The 22,990-nt window shown below is 38.4% G+C and overlaps 1 protein-coding gene across 4 annotated transcripts in view; it reads right to left on the bottom strand.

Moving 5' to 3' along the window:
* The window catches only part of LOC117400437 (oxysterol-binding protein-related protein 10-like), a 150,256-nt gene extending 132,145 nt beyond the window's left edge, over nucleotides 1-18,111 (bottom strand). For 2 of the 4 annotated variants that reach the window (XM_059022903.1, XM_059022904.1), the window contains exon 1: nucleotides 17,438-18,111. In XM_059022903.1, the coding sequence (XP_058878886.1) occupies nucleotides 17,438-17,709 (272 nt within the window). In that variant the 5' untranslated portion in view covers nucleotides 17,710-18,111. The remainder of the gene's footprint in view (nucleotides 1-17,437) is intronic. The other 2 variants (XM_034000411.3, XM_059022905.1) reach the window with 2 other exon arrangements.
* Between the last annotated feature and the right edge of the window lie 4,879 nt (nucleotides 18,112-22,990).

Genomic DNA, 22,990 nt, shown 5'->3' on the forward strand with positions numbered 1-22,990 from the left:
GTAACAACAGGAAATATATTTTAAAATTACATTTTGAAAGATATGACACCTTCCTTTCTAATGCGGATCACACAATTATTATTATTATTATTATTATTTATTTCTTAGCAGACGCCCTTATCCAGGGCGACTTACAATATACCACATTATTTTTACATACAATTACATTATTATTTTTTTTACATACAATGACCCATTTATACAGTTGGGTTTTTACTGGAGCAATCTAGATAAAGTACCTTGCTCAAGGGTACAGCAGCAGTGTCTCCCACTGGGGATTGAACCCACAACCCTCCGGTCAAGAGTCCAGAGCCTTAACCACTACTCCACACTGCTGCCCCAATTACTAAGGAAAATAGGATTACTGATAAACTATCCTCGTCGTCATCATCATCATCGTGTTTTTCGTCAGATTGGGTAGGAATGTTGGTTCTTGCCCTATAAATCTACTCAACAAAGCCATGCAGTTGTTTGGCATAAACAGCCGTTGTTGACTTGTCTGTTCTCAATCATTATGTTTGAGGTCAGAGTCCAGAAAAAGCTGACAATATCAAATTCATGAATTAGATAAAACGGGTTGGTTTGGTGAGAGTTCAATCGTCCACACAAGTTTCAAGAATGAGAAAAAAACATCTTAGCGCTCCTATGGAGCTTTCCAGATTTCTATCGCACTGCAAAGTCATTTTGCTTATATCGTGAGAGCTTAATGGCACAACATGCAACAGCGCAGCAGTCAGGACATGCTGATAACTATAACAAAGCAAGCATGCATTTCAGATATTTCATTTATTATTAATCTTTAAAACACCCCATCCCTTTAATGACTTTCAATGGCACAATCCTATGCACTGGGTATGCTCCATGTGGGATTACAGTTCTCAACTCTAAACACTTGGCTCCCTGTATTGCCGTGAAGCTCTATCCACTGCACGCCCGCACTATTGGCAAGCACTGTTTACACAAATAACTCACACAGTTGGCCAGCCAAAAGAGAGCAATAATTTTTTTCTATTGTTTTAACACTGCTGGCAAAACAGGACTAATGTACATCTAAGAAAGGTGCTGACAAGTGTCAAGAGTCAGCAATATGCAGGAAAAGTGTAATTCAACATCAGTAAGTTCAGGAATGAAGATCCTGCTGAATTGAACAAAACTTTATAGTTCCAAATAAGATGTGAAGAGTGAGGGCAACATTTCAATGACTAACACAACTCACCCTTAGTACGATTCGGTGTGTGTCGGGGGGGTGCAATTCAAATGTGAGTTTGGTCAGCCATAGGAACATTTGAGTAATTTCCTTTACAGTTTGAACATTGCATTTGTTGTTAGTCAGAGCCTTATTTGTTTTGCAACTGCAGCCAACTTCCTTCAGCACTATTCACTAGACTAGATTAGACTGCTTTTCACAAAAAACTGCTTGTTATCTTCCATAGATAAATACAAAACTTTACGTTTAAACACACTTAAGGGTTTAAACTTTTAACATATTTGGAATATTAGTAGCCACTCAAATAAACCAACATAATCTGCAATGTTGACAGTTTATTAGTAGAACTGAAGCCATTACAATCAACTACCCTGTATTCTCCAACTCTGCCTTTGTGCCATTTGATAATTGACTGTCATTTTATTTTTTCATTTTGGAGTACGTTTAATTGGTGTTTTTCCCCCCTTCACTAACGTCGACTTGGAGTAAACAGCTTTGAGAATCTAGCTCAAGGTGGCTTGGTAACCCATTCCGAACACTCAAGTAGAACCCTGCCCCCTACTTTGGAAGGTCACATTTAGATACTAGAGAAAAATGATTGTGCCCTCGAACTTCGAACCTCGAACAAAAACACAAATGTGCCTGTAGTGAACAAACTTTCAGGACCACTGGAGTAGTGCCATCATGGTCAAAATGACGTGGACATGCCCATGTACACAGCTTAATCCAACCCCCACACAGTTCTTGCTTTTGAAAAATCTTGATTCTCTCATGACCACAGGATCAGTCACCCCAAAAACATTCTTAAATTCAGTCCAAAAAATTCCTTTTTTTTTCTTGTAGTCAAACTAATTACTTTTTAATCTGTAGCAGCTTGCTGCCTATGGCTGAATGCATTTTATTGCGTTGAACTGCCAAGAACTAAAAGAGTGGGTGGAAAAATAAAGTAGTCCCCCCCCCATACACTTTCTCTCTTCCAAGCAAAGACATACGCTAGTATTCATGCATGTATCAAAATAGCAGATAAGGAGAAAGGAGAAAAAATATAGAAAAGCTGCAAAAAAAGTTACATACACCATTCGGTAGACATTGGGATCATGTCCACATTTGGGCTTATATTGACATTTAAGGTATAAGTGCTGACTGACTGCGGAAGCAGTGTTTCTATAGGAGGCTGTGTGGTCCAGTGGTTAAAGAAAAAGGGCTTGTAACCAGAAGGTCCCTGGTTCAAATCCCACCTCAGCCACTGACTCATTGTGTGACCCTGAGCAAGTCACTTAACCTCCTTGTGCTCCGTCTTTCGGGTGAGACGTAATTGTAAGAGACTCTGCAGCTGGTGCATAGTTCACACACCCTAGTCTCTGTAAGTCGCCTTGGATAAAGGTGTCTGCTAAATAAACCAATATTGAAGCTTGGTGCTGTGACTGACATCACTTGCTTCACTCTTTGTGGATACATTAGCTATACTTGGATGGAGTCTCACGCCAGTCCCATGTGGGTGGTTGTGGTTTTAGTGGTTTGTTTTGGGTGAAGTCACTTGGGGGTGCATACTGGAGATCACTGGTTTGTGTTTCTTTGAGCTGGGGGCCTAGCACCCACAAGTATGCATGTGTGTATTGGCTGGTCGAAGGAGTGGTTGGTGCAGTGATAGGAAGAGAGTTATGAGGCTGTGGCGCACATTGGAGTGCACTGAAGCAGCTAAGAACATAAAGAACATTTACGAATGAGAGGAGACCATTCAGCCATCCAATTCCTAGTAGCTGATTTGTCAAGTTGGGTCTTAAAGGATCTCAATGAAGTAGGGTAAACTATCCAGAGAGGTGTAAAACGGATGCTTTAATATTTATTTTTTATTTTTTTTATTTTAGGGAGTATGTCTGTCAACTTGGAAAGGGGCAGCACAAGAGACTGAGAAAGGAACATTTGCACAAAACAGCTATAAAAACTAACTGCCTAGTACTATTGGGAGGAGACTCAGTGAACGCAGTAGGTAACTGCCTTGAGAGTTGAAACTTCCTGGACAATAATATTATTAATGCAGGACTAAATGGGTGCAAAAAAGACATTGTTGGATAATTTTCAGGTGGGAAAATAAGGAGAGGGAAGTTGTTATTGTAAGACCAAGTTTTTGTACAGTAGTTCAAAGTAACATTACAATTAAAATATAAGGTTTCATGCATAACCCCATAAGTTCTTCTAGTATTACTTAAGCAATAGAACCCTGATTAGAGGGCATTAGTTGACTGCATCTGGAAGTTATGTACGGACCAGGTCAACCACCAAGGTACAGTAATACCCGACAAATAAGGTTATATTTGGGATTCTGGAAAATAGTGCCTTTGCTGTTGTTTTAAACATTTAAAATCTCTAATTTTCCAAAAAATGTAAATGTTTTCATTTCCTTCCATGCCACTTTTTTTCTATCCGAATATTCCATGGTCATCTACCGCGTGTGTTCCTTGCAATGGAGCTTCCTATACATCAAGGATTAGCTCCTTTATATTCCATAATAGACCAAAGTGCAGTGAGCTGCAGTATACAGTACATACACAGTTGGATGGCTATTATGGCTATTATGTATACCAGCATTCACTGATCGTCTTTTTCTGTTCATGCGTTACCTATTTATATATAATTGATACAATTATTTTAATAATTAGCTACGATGTTTTAGCTTCCACCAGTATTTCTACCATTCTACCTGAAGAAGGAGGAAGCTGAAACATGGTGGCTAATTATTAAAATAGTGAGTTATAAATGTACTCAATTGCTTTTCTTCTTCAGGAAGTATTTCTGGTGATTAATGAGTACGATCCAGATTCTCCTTGGATATAGAGCTGTACTAATATAGGGATGTCACAGTATCAAATTTTGACTGTATGGTAACCGTCAAAAAATATACCACGGTTATCGTCGTACCGCGGTATAATGTCATTTTTTTGTAATCCGTTTTTAAATGGCTATTTAAAGAAATACACTCGTCAAGTCTTTTTTTTTTAACAAGAAAAATAACTTTAATTTAATATTTTAAAAAAAATGCAACACACTGGTACTACAGTTCTATCAGGCACTACCTAACTTAAAGTAGTGTTCACAACAGCTCACACAGGCTCAGCAAAATAATGCTGCTTTATTTCAAATTACTGTGGAGAAACACCAAAATATTAACATTTTCTGGGCTCAGTCTGGAACAGGGGGTAAGGATGTGACCACTGCAACTGAATACCCTCTTCATCTTTATCAGTTTGGATGGCAGAAGCAAAGTGTTACCTAGCAATAGCCAATCGAATGCGTTTTAAGACATGCAGTGCCCGCCCACTGATCTCTCAGCAGAGTGTAAAATGTAATGATGAGAAGACAGCAACGACCACAAATGAAAAGTTAAGGTGAGTATGACACCATTGCAAAGTTAAGCAGCATCTAGGGAACTTTTGATTATCTGCATTGGTGTGTGCTTACTGCGTTTCACTTGACCGATACGCTAGATAATAGCTACTGTTACTTATTTGGTTTGGTAAATTCATAGGAAGGCAGTGATGAAAAGTTACAGTGCCTTGTTCTTGCTGATATTCTCGAGTATTTGTGTTTCATTTACTGACAATCACGTTTGCTAGCGATCATTGTTTAGTAGGACGGTTTATATTAAATATGACGTCACTTATTTAATAGCCTACTCGAATAATCTCATGCATGGCAGTTTTCAGGACTTGAGATGTCTGTGTTCATTAGTTAGTTCTAATGAACACAGTGGCTCATCGACGGACAAACAGTGAATAAAAAAACGCGCCCATATCACCTTAAACTGTGTGAACTCGGTAATCATGGTATAGAAAAATGGTTGCGGTTTCAAAACCGTGGCAATTTATACTGTGGTTTACCGTAAAACCGTTACATCCCTAATATATATTATATATATATATATATATATATATATAATGTATTAATCAACTGAAGAGTTGCAGATTTTTTTTTTTTTTTTTTTTTACAATTTAATCGTGCAGAATTAAGATCTGCATTTTCTCTGCGGCAGTCCAATCATAAGTGAGTGGAGGAGGGCCATAAACTATTGAAGGTATTCTCTGCCTCGGCTGACAGTCTTGAGTAAGTTTAACCAATGGGATAGTGTAGGAGGGTAGTGGGCGGGAGGATAGTGGGCGGAGCTTAGGGAAGGACCAGAAAGCCGCAGCACACAGGAGCCGGAAGTGACGTTTAGTCCTGGAGCCCTTTACCAACAATGGTATCTGGACAGGATTTTATTTTAACACTAGAAGCCCTGCAGCGGTCATTTTGGCGGTTTTTGGTTTTAAAAAGTAATTTTCTCCAGTCGTGTAACATATGGGGGTGTGCATTCGTTCTGACAGTCTATTGTTTTTCAATCGCCTTTTGGCGCCTGTTTGCCAGCTGCACTGCTTTGGTCATTCAGTTAGCATCGGGACTAGTGAAAATAAACACCAAAGACTGGAGTTTTACAAAGTAACAAAATATGGAGTTGATGTTTTGGATCAGATGATATGGAAGTATTCCGTGAAAGCTGGCTCCCGACGGTGTTCTGTTCAGGTGTTTTAGAATGTATTGGACCTAGCAGCCATCAATGCCTGTGTACTTTACAAAGAAAGCACGGAGAAGAATTTACCAAGGAGAGAATATATTTTACAGTTAGCACAGGAACTTCGCAAGAAGCATTTGGAACAGAGGGAGACTGCCAAGCGAGTACCCACAGCTGAAGCTGGCAATCCCCGCTGAGAGCCGCAAGAGACGCCAATGCCAGGTTGGCAAGTGCAATAAAAATAAAACTTTGGACAGCTGTTCCCTGTGCAGAAAGGCGGCGTGGAGAAGCACATTATCTGTGTTGATTGTGAACAGCCTTAGACTCAAGGTAAATGAATACCCTTTTGTCGAAAAAAAGAAATAAATCAGATTCTTTTTTTTATAACTTCTTGTGTTGTGCGCTTCTGTAAAATGTTTTTTTTAAGTTTATGTATCTACGTTGTTCAGTTGCTTTTGCTCATCTGATAATAAACCGATTGCTGTTAAAGTTAAAAATGTATTCCTATCGTTTCAGTTTTATAAATAGGTATGTTGTAAACCGATGTCTGTTTAGATGTTTATTTATTTACATTTTCTTGTTTTGACTTGTAAAATAAATGTTCATATTATTTATATATATATATATATATATATATATATATATATATATATATATATATATATATATATATATATATATACACATAAATATATATAAATATACAGTACTGTGCAAAAGTTTTAGGCAGGTGTGAAAAAATGCTGTAAAGTAAGAATGCTTTCAAAAATAGACATGTTAATCGATTATATTTATCAATTAACAAAATGCAAAGTGAGTGAACAGAAGAAAAATCTACATCAAATCAATATTTGGTGCGACCACCCTTTGCCTTCAAAACAGCATCAATTCTTCTAGGTACACTTGCACACAGTTTTTGAAGGAACTCGGCAGGTAGGTTGGCCCAAACATCTTGGAGAACTAACCACAGTTCTTCTGTGGATTTCGGCACCCTCAGTTGCTTCTCTCTCTTCATGTAATCCCAGACAGACTCGATGATGTTGAGATCAGGGCTCTGTGAGGGCCATACCATCACTTCCAGGACTCCTAGTTCTTCTTTACGCTGAAGATAGTTCTTAATGACTTTCGCTGTATGTTTGGGGTCGTTGTCATGCTGCAGAATAAATTTGGGGCCAATTAGATGCCTCCCTGATGGTATTGCATTATGGAGAAGTATCTGCCTGTGCTTCTCAGCATTGAGGAGACCATTAATTCTGACCAAATCCCCAACTCCATTTGCAGAAATGCAGCCCCAAACTTGCAAGGAACCTCCACCATGCTTCACTGTTGCCTGCAGACACTCATTCGTGTACCGCTCTCCAGCCCTTCGGCGAACAAACTGCCTTCTGCTACAGCCAAATATTTCAAATTTTGACTCATCCGTCCAGAGCACCTGCTGCCATTTTTCTGCACCCCAGTTCCTGTGTTTTCGTGCATAGTTGAGTCGCTTGGCCTTGTTTCCACGTCGGAGGTATGGCTTTTTGGCCGCAAGTCTTCCATGAAGGCCACTTCTGACCAGACTTCTCCGGACAGTAGATGGGTGTACCAGGGTCCCACTGTTTTCTGCCAATTCTGAGCTGATGGCTCTTCTGGACATCTTCCGATTGCGAAGGGAAGTAAGCATGATGTGTCTTTCATCTGCTGCAGTAAGTCTCCTTGGCCGACCACTGCGTCTACGGTCCTCAACGTTGCCCGTTTCTTTGTGCTTCTTCAAAAGAGCTTGGACAGCACATCTGGAAACCACTGTCTGCCTTGAAATTTCTGCCTGGGAGAGACCTTGCTGATGCAGTATAACTACCTTGTGTCTTGTTACTGTGCTCAGTCTTGCCATGGTGTATGACTTTTGACAGTAAACTGTCTTCAGCAACCTCACCTTGTTAGATGAGTTTGGCTGTTCCTCACCCAGTTTTATTCCTCCCACACAGCTGTTTCTGTTTCAGTTAATGATTGTGTTTCAACCTACATATTGAATTGATGATCATTAGCACCTGTTTGGTATAATTGTTTAATCATACACCTGACTATATGCCTACAAAATCCCTGACTTTGTGCAAGTGTACCTAGAAGAATTGATGCTGTTTTGAAGGCAAAGGGTGGTCACACCAAATATGGATTTGATGTAGATTTTTCTTCTGTTCACTCACTTTGCATTTAGTTAATTGATAAATATAATCTATTAACATGTCTATTTTTGAAAGCATTCTTACTTTACAGCATTTTTTCACACCTGCCTAAAACTTTTGCACAGTACTGTGTGTGTATATATATATAATATATATATATATATATATATATATATATATATATATATATATATATATATATATATATATATATATATATATATATATATATATATTACATAGAACACATTAAAATAAGAATGCATATTTAGATATTACATCCAGTTCACTTCATATTAGTCAACTCTTTACTTGTACCCATTATAATTCATAACAGAGAAAATTGTGCATTCTTCGTTTTTTGTGGAGGGGTACCAACAAATTTGAGCACGTCTGTGTATATAATATATATATATATTATATATATATATATATATATATATATATATATATATATATATATATATATAAGCACTTCAGTTGTTCAGATGTTTATGATGTACTGAATAAAAAAAAACTAATTACATCCAACTGTTTCTCCTTTCGTTATACTATTTACAGTGCTTTGAATACAGTCTTCAGAAAGACGGCTGCGGGGCTTCTAGGTATAAGTATATCTCCGGTCCTTCTAGTGTTAACACACAACGAAAATAAACAGTCCAGTATTGCAGAAAATAAACAAGAAAACTACCTGGAATACCAGCAATGGTAAACTCAGGTTTCAAATAAAACGAGTAAACAAAACCATCGCGGTTACAAAAAAACAACAACAAAGGAAGCACAGGGTTTCTCCGTGCTGCTGCAGTGGGTTACCTCTCACTGCCTCTTGGCTCCTTTCCGAGGAATAAAGAATAGTCCTGGGTTTTTTCCACCGCGGTAATCCACCAGGGTTTTCCAAAGCTTCAGGATTCTGTGAATTACAGCAGGTTTGTAAAAGCAAAACAACAAAGCACAGCGCGTCTCTTCCGTGTTTTCAGTTCAGGACAGGGAGACCGAATGGCAAAACCACGCTGCTTAAATACTGCCAAGTCCCACCCCTGCAATCAGCACGCTGCCCCACATCAGCCAATCGACGAGCACAGCACAGCTGATTGCAATGATGGGATTCGGCGGCCACATGGTTCCACCTTGGGCCAAGATGGTCGGGAGGGCAAATTACAACAGGGACTCCTTTCAATCCTGTCACAGATAGTCAAAGATCTGCCCTGGTTTTGCAGCTGTCCAATAATGAGTGAGCAGAGGTGGGACAAATATACTAGGCCCTAAGCATTGTAACGATAGCTGAATTTTGTGCAATAGTGCTTATTATAGAGCGTTATTGAGAATTATATTGAGAATGTTGATGTAATATTTAGATTTACTTTACAAATAAAAAAATAAAAGTAGTCAGACAACAGAGGCATCGTAGTTGATTTGGTTATAAATCAATTTTAAAGAACTTTCTCCTAAAATGGAGACTGTTACAAGGGAAGTACAGTATATACCACAAATGCCCGAACCGACACAGGAAGGGAAGGGATATACTCGCCACTTCCAAAATTTTAATTATTAAAGGTATCCGTGGCTTACCAGAAGCTGTCAATTAAAGAATACTCTTTTGTTCAGTACAGAAAATGTGATATGGAACTGCACTGGCTACACCAATTTAGGATCTCTAACAAAGTCAGCACAAAAACATGAGCGTTCCCAAAGTCACTTGCGAGCCACTGTTACACTCAAAACTTTTGGATTGATGTTCAAAATGGATAAGCAGAAGTGATACAATACATCACAATGAGCAAGCAAGAACTAGCTTTCAGAGGGCACGATGAAGGCACCCAATTCCTCAGAGGTAATTCTGTGGAATTACTTTCTCTGATACTTTCTATGACAGCCTGTTAAGCAATCACTTGTCAATAGCGACAGTATTCTCAGGTACCTCTAACAAGACACAAAATGACTTAATCTGTTCGTGTCGCAGGTTTTGCTAGATGCAATAAAAAGGAGAAGTACAGGGAGTCAAGTTGTAGCTGTAATGAGAAACGCAGCTCAGCTGTCTTTTGTTTTCAGGTATGTGACTAACAATGGCCCGAATGAACGGTTGTGGCTGTTCTGTGAAAATCTGTTACATTTGATACTAAATAAAATAAATAAATAAAAGACTAAACATGCTTTTAAAAAGGCTTTTTTTTAGATTCTATTTGTGCTTGGACAAATATCCGAATATTCAAACGAATATTTTTTTACATGTATTCGGATACAAAAATCAGAGGTTCGTATTCACTAGAAATGACAAAAATACCTTGCACTTATTTACCACCTCACCAAAAATTGTGCGACAATTAAAAATAAATGGCAAATGAAAAAAAGCTCTGTGTGATATGTGAGAATATTATATTAAAAAAAACACACAAGATCATTAGCTCTTGAGCCTCTATTTCAAAGTTTTAGACAGCAAAAAGTAAACAAACCAGATTATGCGCACGCTTGCATAGTGATCTCTATGGAAAGTCATCTAGGTCAAACAAGCGTTGTGCTGCTTAGAGAAAAAAGGCAAGCACGTCATTTTGAAATGCCTCGCTTAAACAGTGCCCAACTTGCTGGAAATGTTCTTTAGTGATATATTATATATTTTTTGTTGCAACTTTCTGTTATGTGGAATGTAATAAAACTGAGTTTTTTTCCGCCTTAATTTTACAATGGCCTTTCCACTTTTGTTTTATTTGAAGTGTTTAATTAGTTAAATTGCAGTTTTCGTTTGCTTGTTCACCTACAAAAAGACACAAGTAATTACTATGCAGGACAGCCGCTGAAAGATCATTACCTTTATTAAAAATGTGGACAGATTAATCTACCGATTAATCAATTAATGCCCATAGATTAACTGAGTGACAGCCCTAATATATATATATATATATATTATATATATATATATATATATATATATATTGAAGACCATGGTACAGTCAGCGCCATTTTATTATTGGGACGCCTTGGAAGAAGTAGAAATATCCAGAATAAGCAGCTGCCCCAATTAAACAAGAGGCATTTGAGATGACCTTAGTCACACTTTTTTGTTTTGAAATGAAAAGAAAAAGAATGAAATCACATCACATCACATTATGATTAAATGTTAAATACATAATTTAAAATTCTAGTCAATTTTTTTAGTTTTATTCCTAAACAAAATGAATCGCTGTTTTTTATTTCTACATGAAATGAAAACTAATTAAATCACATCTTATCACAAGGTGAGGCACCTGCGATGTTGACACGCCAGCTTTTTTTGCAACAGCAGCCTGCGAAACCACAGGAGACTCGGCTCCTTCAAGAGTTCAACGAATTTACGCAAGTCACCAGAGATCCTAGGAATCTGTTTGCTGCGGAATAACACTGAAAAATACAACTTCTTCTTTTTTCCTACGTTGGTCAGTGCTATCACTGTATATCATGTCTTGAGGTTTTTCATAAGACTTTGGGACCAAGTGACGACTTGAAATCAATGTTTCTACTGGCAGGGGATACTGTATCAGGGATATTTGTATCTACCAATTGGCAATCTTTGACCTTTGTTTAATGTCCACGTGCAGACAAACTCCTTTCGAATTTCATCTTATCAGTAAAAAAAGAAAAATGGGTAAGACTTTGAACAATGTCTTTATATTTAATGTATTATTACTTCCCTTATTTACCGTGCTTCTGACCCATACACTATTCTATAGGTAAATAGAAAAATACATGAAAATAAAAAATATAGGATTTTTTTAATGGAAAAGATGGGAGTCTTTGATGAATAGCTTATTTCTCAATGAAAATCTGAAATGAAAAAAGGCTAGATTTCAATAATGTAACTAAATCTAGAAAGATGTATAATCAGTGCTAACTAACCAACTAGGCATAGGAAACTAATCTTCTGTGAAAGTCTCATGAATGTTAATATTTTTTAGATAATAGTATTCCTACCCTGGGGCTGACCAGCCTTTAAGCCTTGTTTGTTAAGACTACCGACATGGATTGATTTTCTAACTATAACACAGGCTGTCAAACAACATTAGATTGCTTATTCCTTGGGTTCCATCATTCATACCACAGCTATTGTGTCACTTCAAGATAGAAAACTCCCTGCTTTGCCACAAAACCAGTGGATAAAATAAACATCAACTCAGATGCCAACTTTCCAGGTCATCTGATTGACTGAGGAGACCAATATGCTGTTTGTTTTCAACCCTGGACCTGGAACTAAATACTCCTTTTTAAACAGGCATTGTTTTCCATTGCACATACATCACTTGCAGACTGACTCTGAGACAAGATGAACAGATCTATGTGCCACAAGAACACAGGGGGACATATAGCTGTGCCATCACTGTTCTGGGACTTGACGCTTAGCGCAGAACATGCTTTGAAAAAAAAAGAGTTATTGTTGTTACTAACTGTGACTTTCCATAGTACTTGAGCATTCAGGATGGGTTACAAAGCCACATTGGGCTAGATTCGCAAAGCTATTTACTCTAAATCGTCATGCGCTCAGTTTTATTCTGAATATAGACAAAACACTGATAAAAAAGTTGAAAAAATAAATAAATAAGAAACAACTTAATACTTCATTCAAGCCCCTGATTTTTTTTTTTGGTTTGATAACTTTATTGAGTGCAATTCTGCTTTCTGAACGAAAAAAAAAAATAAAAAATGCTAATGACAAACTGGAGTAAATAGCTATGGGAGTTTAGCTTGTTGTTTATGCTGAGCTTTTTTAAGGCCCCATGTGAAAATGTTTTAACATCAATCAACTACTAGGAACCAGACGAGCACTGATGGGCTGAATAACCTCCACATCCATTTCTAATGTTTTCATCTACTTCTAAAGCAAGTGCAGCTGATTTTAAGATCTTACTCATTACCAACAGTATAAGGGGTTACATGGTCTTGATCCATTATATCTCACAGAATTACATCCCAGGTTGTATACTATGCCAGTTTGCTGTGACTTCCAAGGTCTGAAATGCATACCAGGGGTGAAGGACATTCTCTTACCTCGCCCATAGGCTTTGGAATTCCTTACTCCCTTTCATCTGACAAGAGCCTGTCCCTGTTTTTAAATCTCGTTTAAAACCAAATCTCTCTGAAAAGGCATTTCTTGGTTCATTGCCTTAAGTTTGTGAGTTGATTTTAAATAGCTGACAAACAACTAACATATTTCTTATTCATTTTAAACTATTTGTTTTTTTATCTTATTTGTTCTGTGCTTTGAGAGGACCTTGGTTTTGACCTTGGTGCAATGATGATGTTGTTGATGTAAATCCAAGTGTTTAACGTGGTACAGAAATACTGACTCTATGGATCAGATTATATTATGGTTCTGTTTAAATTAACAATGTCTAAAATTGTAAGACTGATTAAAAAGATATTATAACGAGCACTCTGAATACATTTCCTCACCTTGTCCTTTTGTAGTTTTTGTTTAGCTTTCCAAACTTTACTTTCTCTTCTCCAGCCACCAGACTATACATTCACTTTTGATGCTAAAGAATCAGTATTGTAAATTGCTTTACTCTAGCTACAAAACAACATATTATAAAGTGTGTACAATGAAATGTACAACCACCCACTGCCAATAAATATAAATTATATATATATATATATATATATATATATATATATTTATATATTTATATATTTATATATATATATATATATATATATATATATATATATATATACACACATACAGTAGATAAATGATAATACGTTCTACATAGCTAGGTGCATTTACACTTACATCACTTGAAACAGTCCACAATCAGCAAATGCTCCTAATTGTATATCAAAGTGATTGAAAGCACAGTACAGGTACGTTATGTATAAAATTAGAGTGCTGTACTAACAGGTCCAATAATTGCTTTTGCATCCAAAAACTGAGATACCTACCATGATTTCTGAGACTTTTAAAAACACAATTTGAATGTGCTAATCGGTATGCTGCATAATGTTACAAATTGAACAGTACAGATGTATAAAAACATGTATGAAGTTTTAATAATTGTAGATTTCTACTGTAAACCAGCAGGGGTGTAGAAATACACTGGTCCAGTTTCCAGTTATGTTATAAATATCTTGTTGAGACTAAAACTTATTCACACTACCAAAATAATACACAATTATCACAAGTTAAACGTGGATGATGGGGCTCCCGAGTGGCGCATCCAGTAAAGGCGCTCCATATGGAGTGCAGGATGCACCCTATAGTGTGGAGGTCGACGGTTCGAGCCCAGGCTATTCCACTGCCGACCGTGGACGGCAGCTCCCAATGGGCGGCGCACATTTGGCCGAGCGCCGCCGGGGGGGCTGAGGTTGGCCATGGTGTACTCGGCTCACCACGCGCCAGCAACCCCTGTAGACTGGCCCAGCTCCTGCGGGCTTGCTGCCCAGAGCTGTGTTGTCCTCCAACGCTGTAGCTCTGGATTGGCTGCATGGCGGGCCTGCAGAGTAAAAAGAAGCGGTCGGCTGACGGCACACGTTTCGTAGGACAGCGTGTGTTCTCATTGAAAAAAAAAAGTGGATGTGGCATCCAACCAGTAAAAAGTCTCACTCGAGTCACTCATCTACAGACCTACAATCACTGCCCTGCTGAAAATACCAGCCACTGTTGCCGAGCTGTTGACCAGCAAAGTGTTATGAATTGCATGGCACCCAGTGGGTATATAAGATCCAAGTCAGAGCTTATAGAGTGCAGTGAACAAACCACTGGCTTTAGAACTTACAGTAAAGGAATTTAATGGACCTATTTCCTCAGGTCTGGTCATTTCTGAAATTTATTTCAGGGTGGAGTTACATGAAAACAAAAATTATCGTAGTTTTCTGAAAAAGTAATTCTGATTTGAAAAGTCGTTTCAAACATTCAGAAAAGAAAAATACAACATTGTTATTGGAATAACTTTTTTTCCATATCATAAAAAGCTTGGCCTATTCTATGTAAAATCGGCGACTTGAACACAGTACATGGTAATTGTAGAAAAACACATTTCATTTGCAGAACTTGTGTATTTTCCCACCACTGAAATCGGGATTCAGTCTTTAGTTCTGGCAGATACAGAAGCACCTGCAATCTGAGTGCTTGCAACCACACCTCCATCAGTCAGACAATTATTGTACATATTCGCCACAAAAATTACCACACGTTAACACTAGAACCGCAGAGGTTATACTTATACCTAGTAAAACCGCCGCACGCAGTCATTACGACGGTATATTTTAATTTATTTAAACACCATCAACATTAAAATGAAAGACAACTATCCGATACAACTCCAAAGTTTTATTCAAGCACATCATATCAAACATCTGCATAGCTGAAACGCCGTATTTAAATGAACAATGTTTAAACATAAAAGGGTTTATTTTCTAACTTACCACATATAGCACTACTTGAAAAAATGAAAACAAATATAATTTTAAAAAAGCGTTTAAAAATAAACTAGTGTGTAAACAGGTATATGTACATACACAGTTGTAAAAACAAAAGTAGTTTATTATTATTTAAAACGAAAGTAACATGTCAGCTCTTGCGTGTGTCATTCGGTGCAGCACAGAATACAGGTTGAGCTGCAGCACTGCTTTGCAGTTTTCTGATCGAAATGCTTCTGCCGAAGCACTCTCGCTAGCTTCAAGATTAAATCTCTCCTACGGATATTTCACCTGGTGGATACCTTGCACATTGTATTTATTTAGGAAAAGTCTCAAACGGACAACTACATAACTTCAGACACGCAGAGAAAACCTTGAACCGTCAAAATTACTTCCGTGGCTAAGGTGGTACACGTGAATAAAATATTGTAACGCGACCCCTGGTCTTGAAGCTCAAAGCAGGAGACGGAGACGGAGACGGGATTCAGGCGCCAACAAAACTACTTCGTTAAACAGGGTACGTGTTTGGGTCAGGACCACACCACAAAAACAATAAATCCTTTCTCCTGTCTATGCTAAAAACTCGCTCACTTTTTATCTCGCTCGCTCTATTCAACATAGGGCTATCAGTCCCCTCACACACAGAGAAGAGAGCGGACCACTACTTTCATGGGGGGGCAGTGCAAGGGCTATAGACATGGTCCGCACCTAACAGCGGCTCACACACACACACCCCCACCCACACTACCGAAACCAGTGGTATGGTCCCTCCCCGGAACAATACAGATAACGTAAATGCACAGGACCAGACGAAACAAGATCAACAAACGACAAAACAGAAGTCTTGCCGACCTGAACCGACCGGGTCGCTACAATATATTGAACTTACATTCATGAAGAGATATTATTATTATTTAATTTTTAAAGTACTAGATCAATAGATTAGTGCTCGAGTAATTATAATTATTTCGAGTACGCTAACACACCCCTCGTTATTTTCATATTGCAGAACACGTCTGGAATCCGTGGGCCAAGTAAAACAAAACGGTTATTCTCACAAACAACTCTGCAGGTTAAATTGTGGACTCAAATGGATGCCGACATTGTTTGTTAGGAGTAATGTAACGTTAACAGTTTATTTTTATTTTAATATAAAAAAAAAACTGAGCAAATTGTAATTGTGGCGAGACTAAACAAATCCGGTCCAATGTTTGCAAAAAGTTAATCAGTCTGAGGAGGGGCAGTCTAGTTACACAAAAGTATGTGTTGTAAATGGCAGGTATATGTATTATTATTATTATTATTATTATTATTATTATTATTATTATTATTATTATTTACTACTACAAGTGGTTTTCTCAAATCACTACATTGCACTAGGTACACCTCCCATGTACAGTACAGTAAGACTTGTTTTCAAAATACAATATCCATCATTTTTAATGTATTAGAAGCAAGGTGTCCTGCTTAGGCCACAATTGTGTGCACCACGTAATATTCCAGTAAATGTAATGGGAAAAACAGGACACCTCCCCAGCGAGTGCAGAGATGGTGAACTTTGTGGCTCACGCGATCGGTAAACCCTGAAGATAATATTACAGCTAAATTCAAATGAATGTCGGTACAATAGCTCCCAAGGTTATGTGTTTTTCGAAAGCTTTTACTTAATGTTTTTAAGACAATCTAAATTAATAATAACTTAATTTCACCTGCAATTATTTTGTGCTATGAACTTGCATTTATTATTTTTGTTGTTTGTTTTTGCAATCCTGCAAATACAGCGATGATCTGTTGCCCAAAAAACGTGTTAGGAATGGATGCCTACTGTATTAATAACATTACCTTTCAATCTACTTAAAATGTATGACTATGAAATGTATGCGTTATCCCTAGTTTTGGAATCAAATCCCACCACTACACACACACACACACACACACACACACATCATGTAACAACCATCCATGGTATTTTCTAGTATAACTGATAACACAGTCCAAGAAAAACACACACACACATCCAAAAAGAAAATGTGATTTACCAATGTTGTTTTAACATCGCTATGTTTGAATTATAGTGCCATGCGACTAAGTTAAATACACTTTGTATTCTTATTATGCATTAATATCAGATATTATTACCTGTTCTGCCATCCCTGAAGCAGGTTTGTGTATTTACTCAACACTCCTTCCAGCTGCTGCCTGTGTTGGTGCTGGACAACGCCGCTGTTCCCCAATCCCCCAGCGCGTCTCCCAGTACCTCCAACAGGGCTACCAGCCGATCCCGAGCCGGGGCTCTGAGAGCCGCTTCTCCCGGTCTTCCTCGTAGAATTTCCCCGCTCTGAGGAAGACGAGGACCCCGAGCTTGTTTTACTATTCACGGGGTGAGAGCTTCTGAACGCCCTCTTCTCCATTATTTACACTGGACGTCAAATGTATTTCTTGAATTAAAACCAGAATAAACAAAATGTGAACTATGCTGTATCCATATCTCTTCGTCCTTCTGCCTCTCTGTCACCGTCGGTTCCTCACTGTCATATTTCCATAGTTACAGCCAGAGAAACTGCATAGCCACTTTCGTGCTGGTGCTGCTGCACTGTTCTGCGTTACTGTGAAAATCTCCGTAAGGTCACTCCCTCGTCTTCTATGCTAACCAGGGATAATTCCGATAACCCGGATATTAGAGTAAAATCTCCAACACTTCCAAACACGCCACTCAGTCAATCCGCTGAAACCAGAGAGGAGGAGCTGCGGCGGGGTATAAAATATTTGTGGAAGCAGATGTGCGAATCGGTTCTTGCTTTGGAACCGATGACCCTGATGTGTTCAAATATCAAGGATCCGGTTCCACTGAGTACAAGTATGTTTTTAATAAAACTCAGTATTAAAAAAAATCAAAACATTAAAATGATAAAAAAGAAAAACATTTGATAACTAGAATTGACACGTTTATATTTAGAAAAAAAAGATAAACACGCACTAACTAGACTATATATTTGCGTTTTGTTGTCCTTGTTTTGGACTACTCTCTGACCCTGGCTGTGATGAGTTTAGTTTGACTTATTCTTTGCTCTGTGATTGTTGTGGTCTTTCTAATGTTTATGCTGACGTAGACCTGTAGCACTAGTGCTTATATGTGTATTGACATACAGACAGGTTTTTTTTACCCGGTTCCAATGACAGATACCCGGTTCGGACCCGATTCCAAAACTTTCCTCAAATGCACATCATTAGTTCAGTTTCCTGATTCACTAAAACGAGCGTCATTTCAGAAGATTCCAGCGCATCTGTGAGGAATTTTACATGAAAAGAAAACTCACATGACACTCTAGACTGGTGTCATTTGTTTTACTTCTGTGTTTGATCTAAAAATGCTTGGTTAAATATTGTATATATAGTAGCCCATACATGCCAATAGTCCCTATATGGTCGGGACAGTCCCGATTTCCTAGAAAATATCCCGTGTCCCGATGCATAGGAAGAAAGTCCTGATATTTACCCATAGAAAAAAAAATTATTCTGCACAGCAGAGTTAGTGAAAACCACACGCTGTGCTCTTCGTGCGGCTGTCTGCTGATCAATAACTTATACAAAGGTAAGAACGCTTCATTATGTCTATTTTTACTGTCATGATAGTCGTGTTGAGTTGCGGGGGATACATCTATAATGAGTGCTTTTTTGCATATGACTCCTCCCATGTGTATGATGCGTATGACCCCCCCTCCCCACCCCCCTGCACCGGCTGCAAGTTGGGTACCAATTTGGGAGAGGGGTCCTTGCCAGAGTCAAATCTGCTTACGCTATGACTGCCTTTAACCCAACGTCGCTGTGATAATCATCTACAGATGGAAAGCTCCCACCGATTTCAACGTCGCTGTGATAATCATCTACAGATGGAAAGCTCTCACCGATTTCAACGTCGCTGTGATAATCATCTACAGATGGAAAGCTCTCACCGATTTCAACGTCGCTGTGATAATCATCTACAGATGGAAAGCTCCCACCGATTTCAACGTCGCTGTGATAATCATCTACAGATGGAAAGCTCTCACCGATTTCAACGTCGCTGTGATAATCATCTACAGATGGAAAGCTCTCACCGATTTCAACGTCGCTGTGATAATCATCTACAGATGGAAAGCTCTCACCGATTTCAACGTCGCTGTGATAATCATCTACAGATGGAAAGCTCTCACCGATTTCAACGTCGCTGTGATAATCATCTACAGATGGAAAGCTCTCACCGATTTCAACGTCGCTGTGATAATCATCTACAGATGGAAAGCTCTCACCGATTTCAACGTCGCTGTGATAATCATCTACAGATGGAAAGCTCTCACTGATTTCAACGTCGCTGTGATAATCATCTACAGATGGAAAGCTCCCACCGATTTCAACGTCGCTGTGATAATCATCTACAGATGGAAAGCTCTCACCGATTTCAACGTCGCTGTGATAATCATCTACAGAAGGAAAGCTCTCACCGATTTCAACGTCGCTGTGATAATCATCTACAGATGGAAAGCTCCCACCGATTTCAACGTCGCTGTGATAATCATCTACAGATGGAAAGCTCTCACCGATTTCAACGTCGCTGTGATAATCATCTACAGATGGAAAGCTCCCACCGATTTCAACGTCGCTGTGATAATCATCTACAGATGGAAAGCTCCCACCGATTTCAACGTCGCTGTGATAATCATCTACAGATGGAAAGCTCTCACCGATTTCAACGTCGCTGTGATAATCATCTACAGATGGAAAGCTCCCACCGATTTCAACGTCGCTGTGATAATCATCTACAGATGGAAAGCTCCCACCGATTTCAACGTCGCTGTGATAATCATCTACAGATGGAAAGCTCCCACTGATTTCAACGTCGCTGTGATAATCATCTACAGATGGAAAGCTCTCACCGATTTCAACGTCGCTGTGATAATCATCTACAGATGGAAAGCTCCCACCGATTTCAACGTCGCTGTGATAATCATCTACAGATGGAAAGCTCCCACCGATTTCAACGTCGCTGTGATAATCATCAACAGATGGAAAGCTCTCACCGATTTCAACGTCGCTGTGATAATCATCTACAGATGGAAAGCTCCCACCGATTTCAACGTCGCTGTGATAATCATCTACAGATGGAAAGCTCTCACCGATTTCAACGTCGCTGTGATAATCATCTACAGATGGAAAGCTCTCATCGATTTCAACGTCGCTGTGAAAATCATTAACAGAAGGAAAGCTCCCACCGATTTCTTAGACAGATTTTTTGCACAGGAAATGGAGATCCTTGCAGTCCTGAATCACAGCAACATTGTGAATACTTACGAAATATTTGAAACTTCGGACAGAAAGGTCTAGATAATCATGAAACTCGGAGTTCAAGGAGACCTGCTCGAGTTCATTAAGTTTAGGGGGGCTTTGCCTGAAGAAGTTTGCCAGACTCTGTTACGACACCTATCACCGGCAATTAAATACATCCATGACTTGGAAATTGTCCACAAGGGCCTGAAGTGTGAGAACTTGATCCTGGACAAGGACTTCAACCTCACTCTCAGATTTTGGCTTTGGCAGGCGCTGCAATTATGACAATGATGGTAAATGTGTGCTTAGTAAAACATTCTATGGGTCAACTGCATATGCAGCCTTTGAATAACAAAACCAAATGAGTAGAAATCTTATAAATGTACTTTCTTCTGTAACTCTTGCTCTGTGTCTGGCTTTTGAGGATGGTGAACCTAGATGACCCTCTGGAGTTTCAAAAGTAGCTGGAGTGACATCTGATAGATGAAGATAAAAAGAGCATATCAACATACCAGTTGTAGAAAAAAAACAAAGACTGCTTAATTCTATTAGTATATTTATAGTATCTAGGGTTCAGTAATAAATTATAATTTCTAAGAAGTTAGGAAACATGTATTTAGTGCTTACCAGGAATTTGTAAGGAAGAATGTTATGCTAATGATTTTTCTTTTAATTCTTTCTGTTCTCACATTGTGTTGACAAATGATGAAGGATATAACAAAGTGTAAAATCTGACTAAAAATCTAAATTGTTATATGAATACAGACTTAATTTATTGTGTCATTCATTTATTCATCAGACCGTGATAGACAGCAATGGAAACTATTTTTTCCAAATTGCTTTTTCATCTGTGTTTAACAAAAAAATAGAAAAACAGGGTTATTGTTGCTTACACGATGCAGAGGAACAAGCAGAGGATTTTCCCAGTGATGAACCAAATGTTATTGCTATTTCCCTCATCCTTTCCAGGTCTCCATTTTCTTCAACCTCTAAATACTCCTTCTGAGCCTGTAGTTTCTCCACATCTGGGAAGAAATCCCTCTGAATAATGTTTTCCAGGCTCTGTTTGAATATAAAAATGTACTCAACAAGATCAATTTGGTAAATGTTGCAGTGAAGTGATGCATTCAGTGTGCGTACAATGTACACTATGCACTGGGTGCTGCAGTCAATAAACACTCCTACCTTCTGTAGTGAAAATAACCTTTTAAGTAAATGGCCCTCTGATTCTTATTGGTCATTCACTGTATTTACAGTAGCACACGGTGTTAATAGTTAAATGTCCAAGCATATTAAGGTCTATTATCTTATATCTGTTTATTATTATTACTTACTTTTGCCTATTAATTAGGAACTATATTTCACTACTTGCATTCATTGCCAAAATTACAAATGTAAAATAAATTAACAATTATCCTTCTTTGACTTCCTGTAGTTTTTTTTGTTTTTTTTTAGGACTACCCACCTCAATGTAATTATCTTCATCAAGAATCTTCCTTTTCAGTGGTTTTTCGCCCTCAGATTGGCCACCAATGGCGACAGTTGTGTCCTACTTCATCAGAACTAGTGCTCCTGAAGTCGAGCCTTTATGCCTGGGGAGTGCCATCACCTGAGCCCCTGGACCATGGTAAACAGTACGGCCTTGAGAAAGTTGAACTGGATTTCACAAAACGAATACATACACATCATCACTGAGTACAGCAGCTCTTGGAACCTGCACATACGCTGTCAATCGAGCATGCTGTAACTTACTGGCTGCTGTAACAGAAACATCTTATTCACAAATCTCAACCAAACCAGCAGCGGGACATCTATCTCGCCATTCTATTTGCCATGCAACTTTACAGCCAGAAAAACATGCTAATAGTGTGCCCTTGAAATTAGACATACCAGTAACATTGACAACAGTACCGTACTGTAAAAGTAATTTTTTAAATGCATTATTTATACGCCATCAACAAGAGAATGATTGAATAAGGAATTGCCTTGTGCAATTACTGTGTATTTCCATATCTCTTTTCATACTTTCAATAGCAGTATATCAGTATATGTAAACCAATAGTGTGCCAGTAAATGCATTGGAATCCCAAACATTTGACTGTGTGCTTTGTTAATACACTAATGTAATATCATAATAATTCAACACTTCCTTTATCACCCAAACTGCAGCGTCCCAACCATATAATTCCACCACCCCATATTCTCTTTCTAGAGGTGCTGTAGACAATGCAGCAATTTGAAATTTTGCACAGATTTACTAGACTATTGGTGCCTTTTAATTTTTGCACTAGCTAGGTACACAGACAAGACACATATACACACAGAACATATACTGTGAAAACAGATACACTAAATTACGCTGGCATGCCATGTCTCTCAATCAGCTTC

This window comes from Acipenser ruthenus, chromosome 4 (genome assembly GCF_902713425.1).
Source record: "Acipenser ruthenus chromosome 4, fAciRut3.2 maternal haplotype, whole genome shotgun sequence".
In the NCBI taxonomy this organism is placed as follows: domain Eukaryota; kingdom Metazoa; phylum Chordata; class Actinopteri; order Acipenseriformes; family Acipenseridae; genus Acipenser; species Acipenser ruthenus.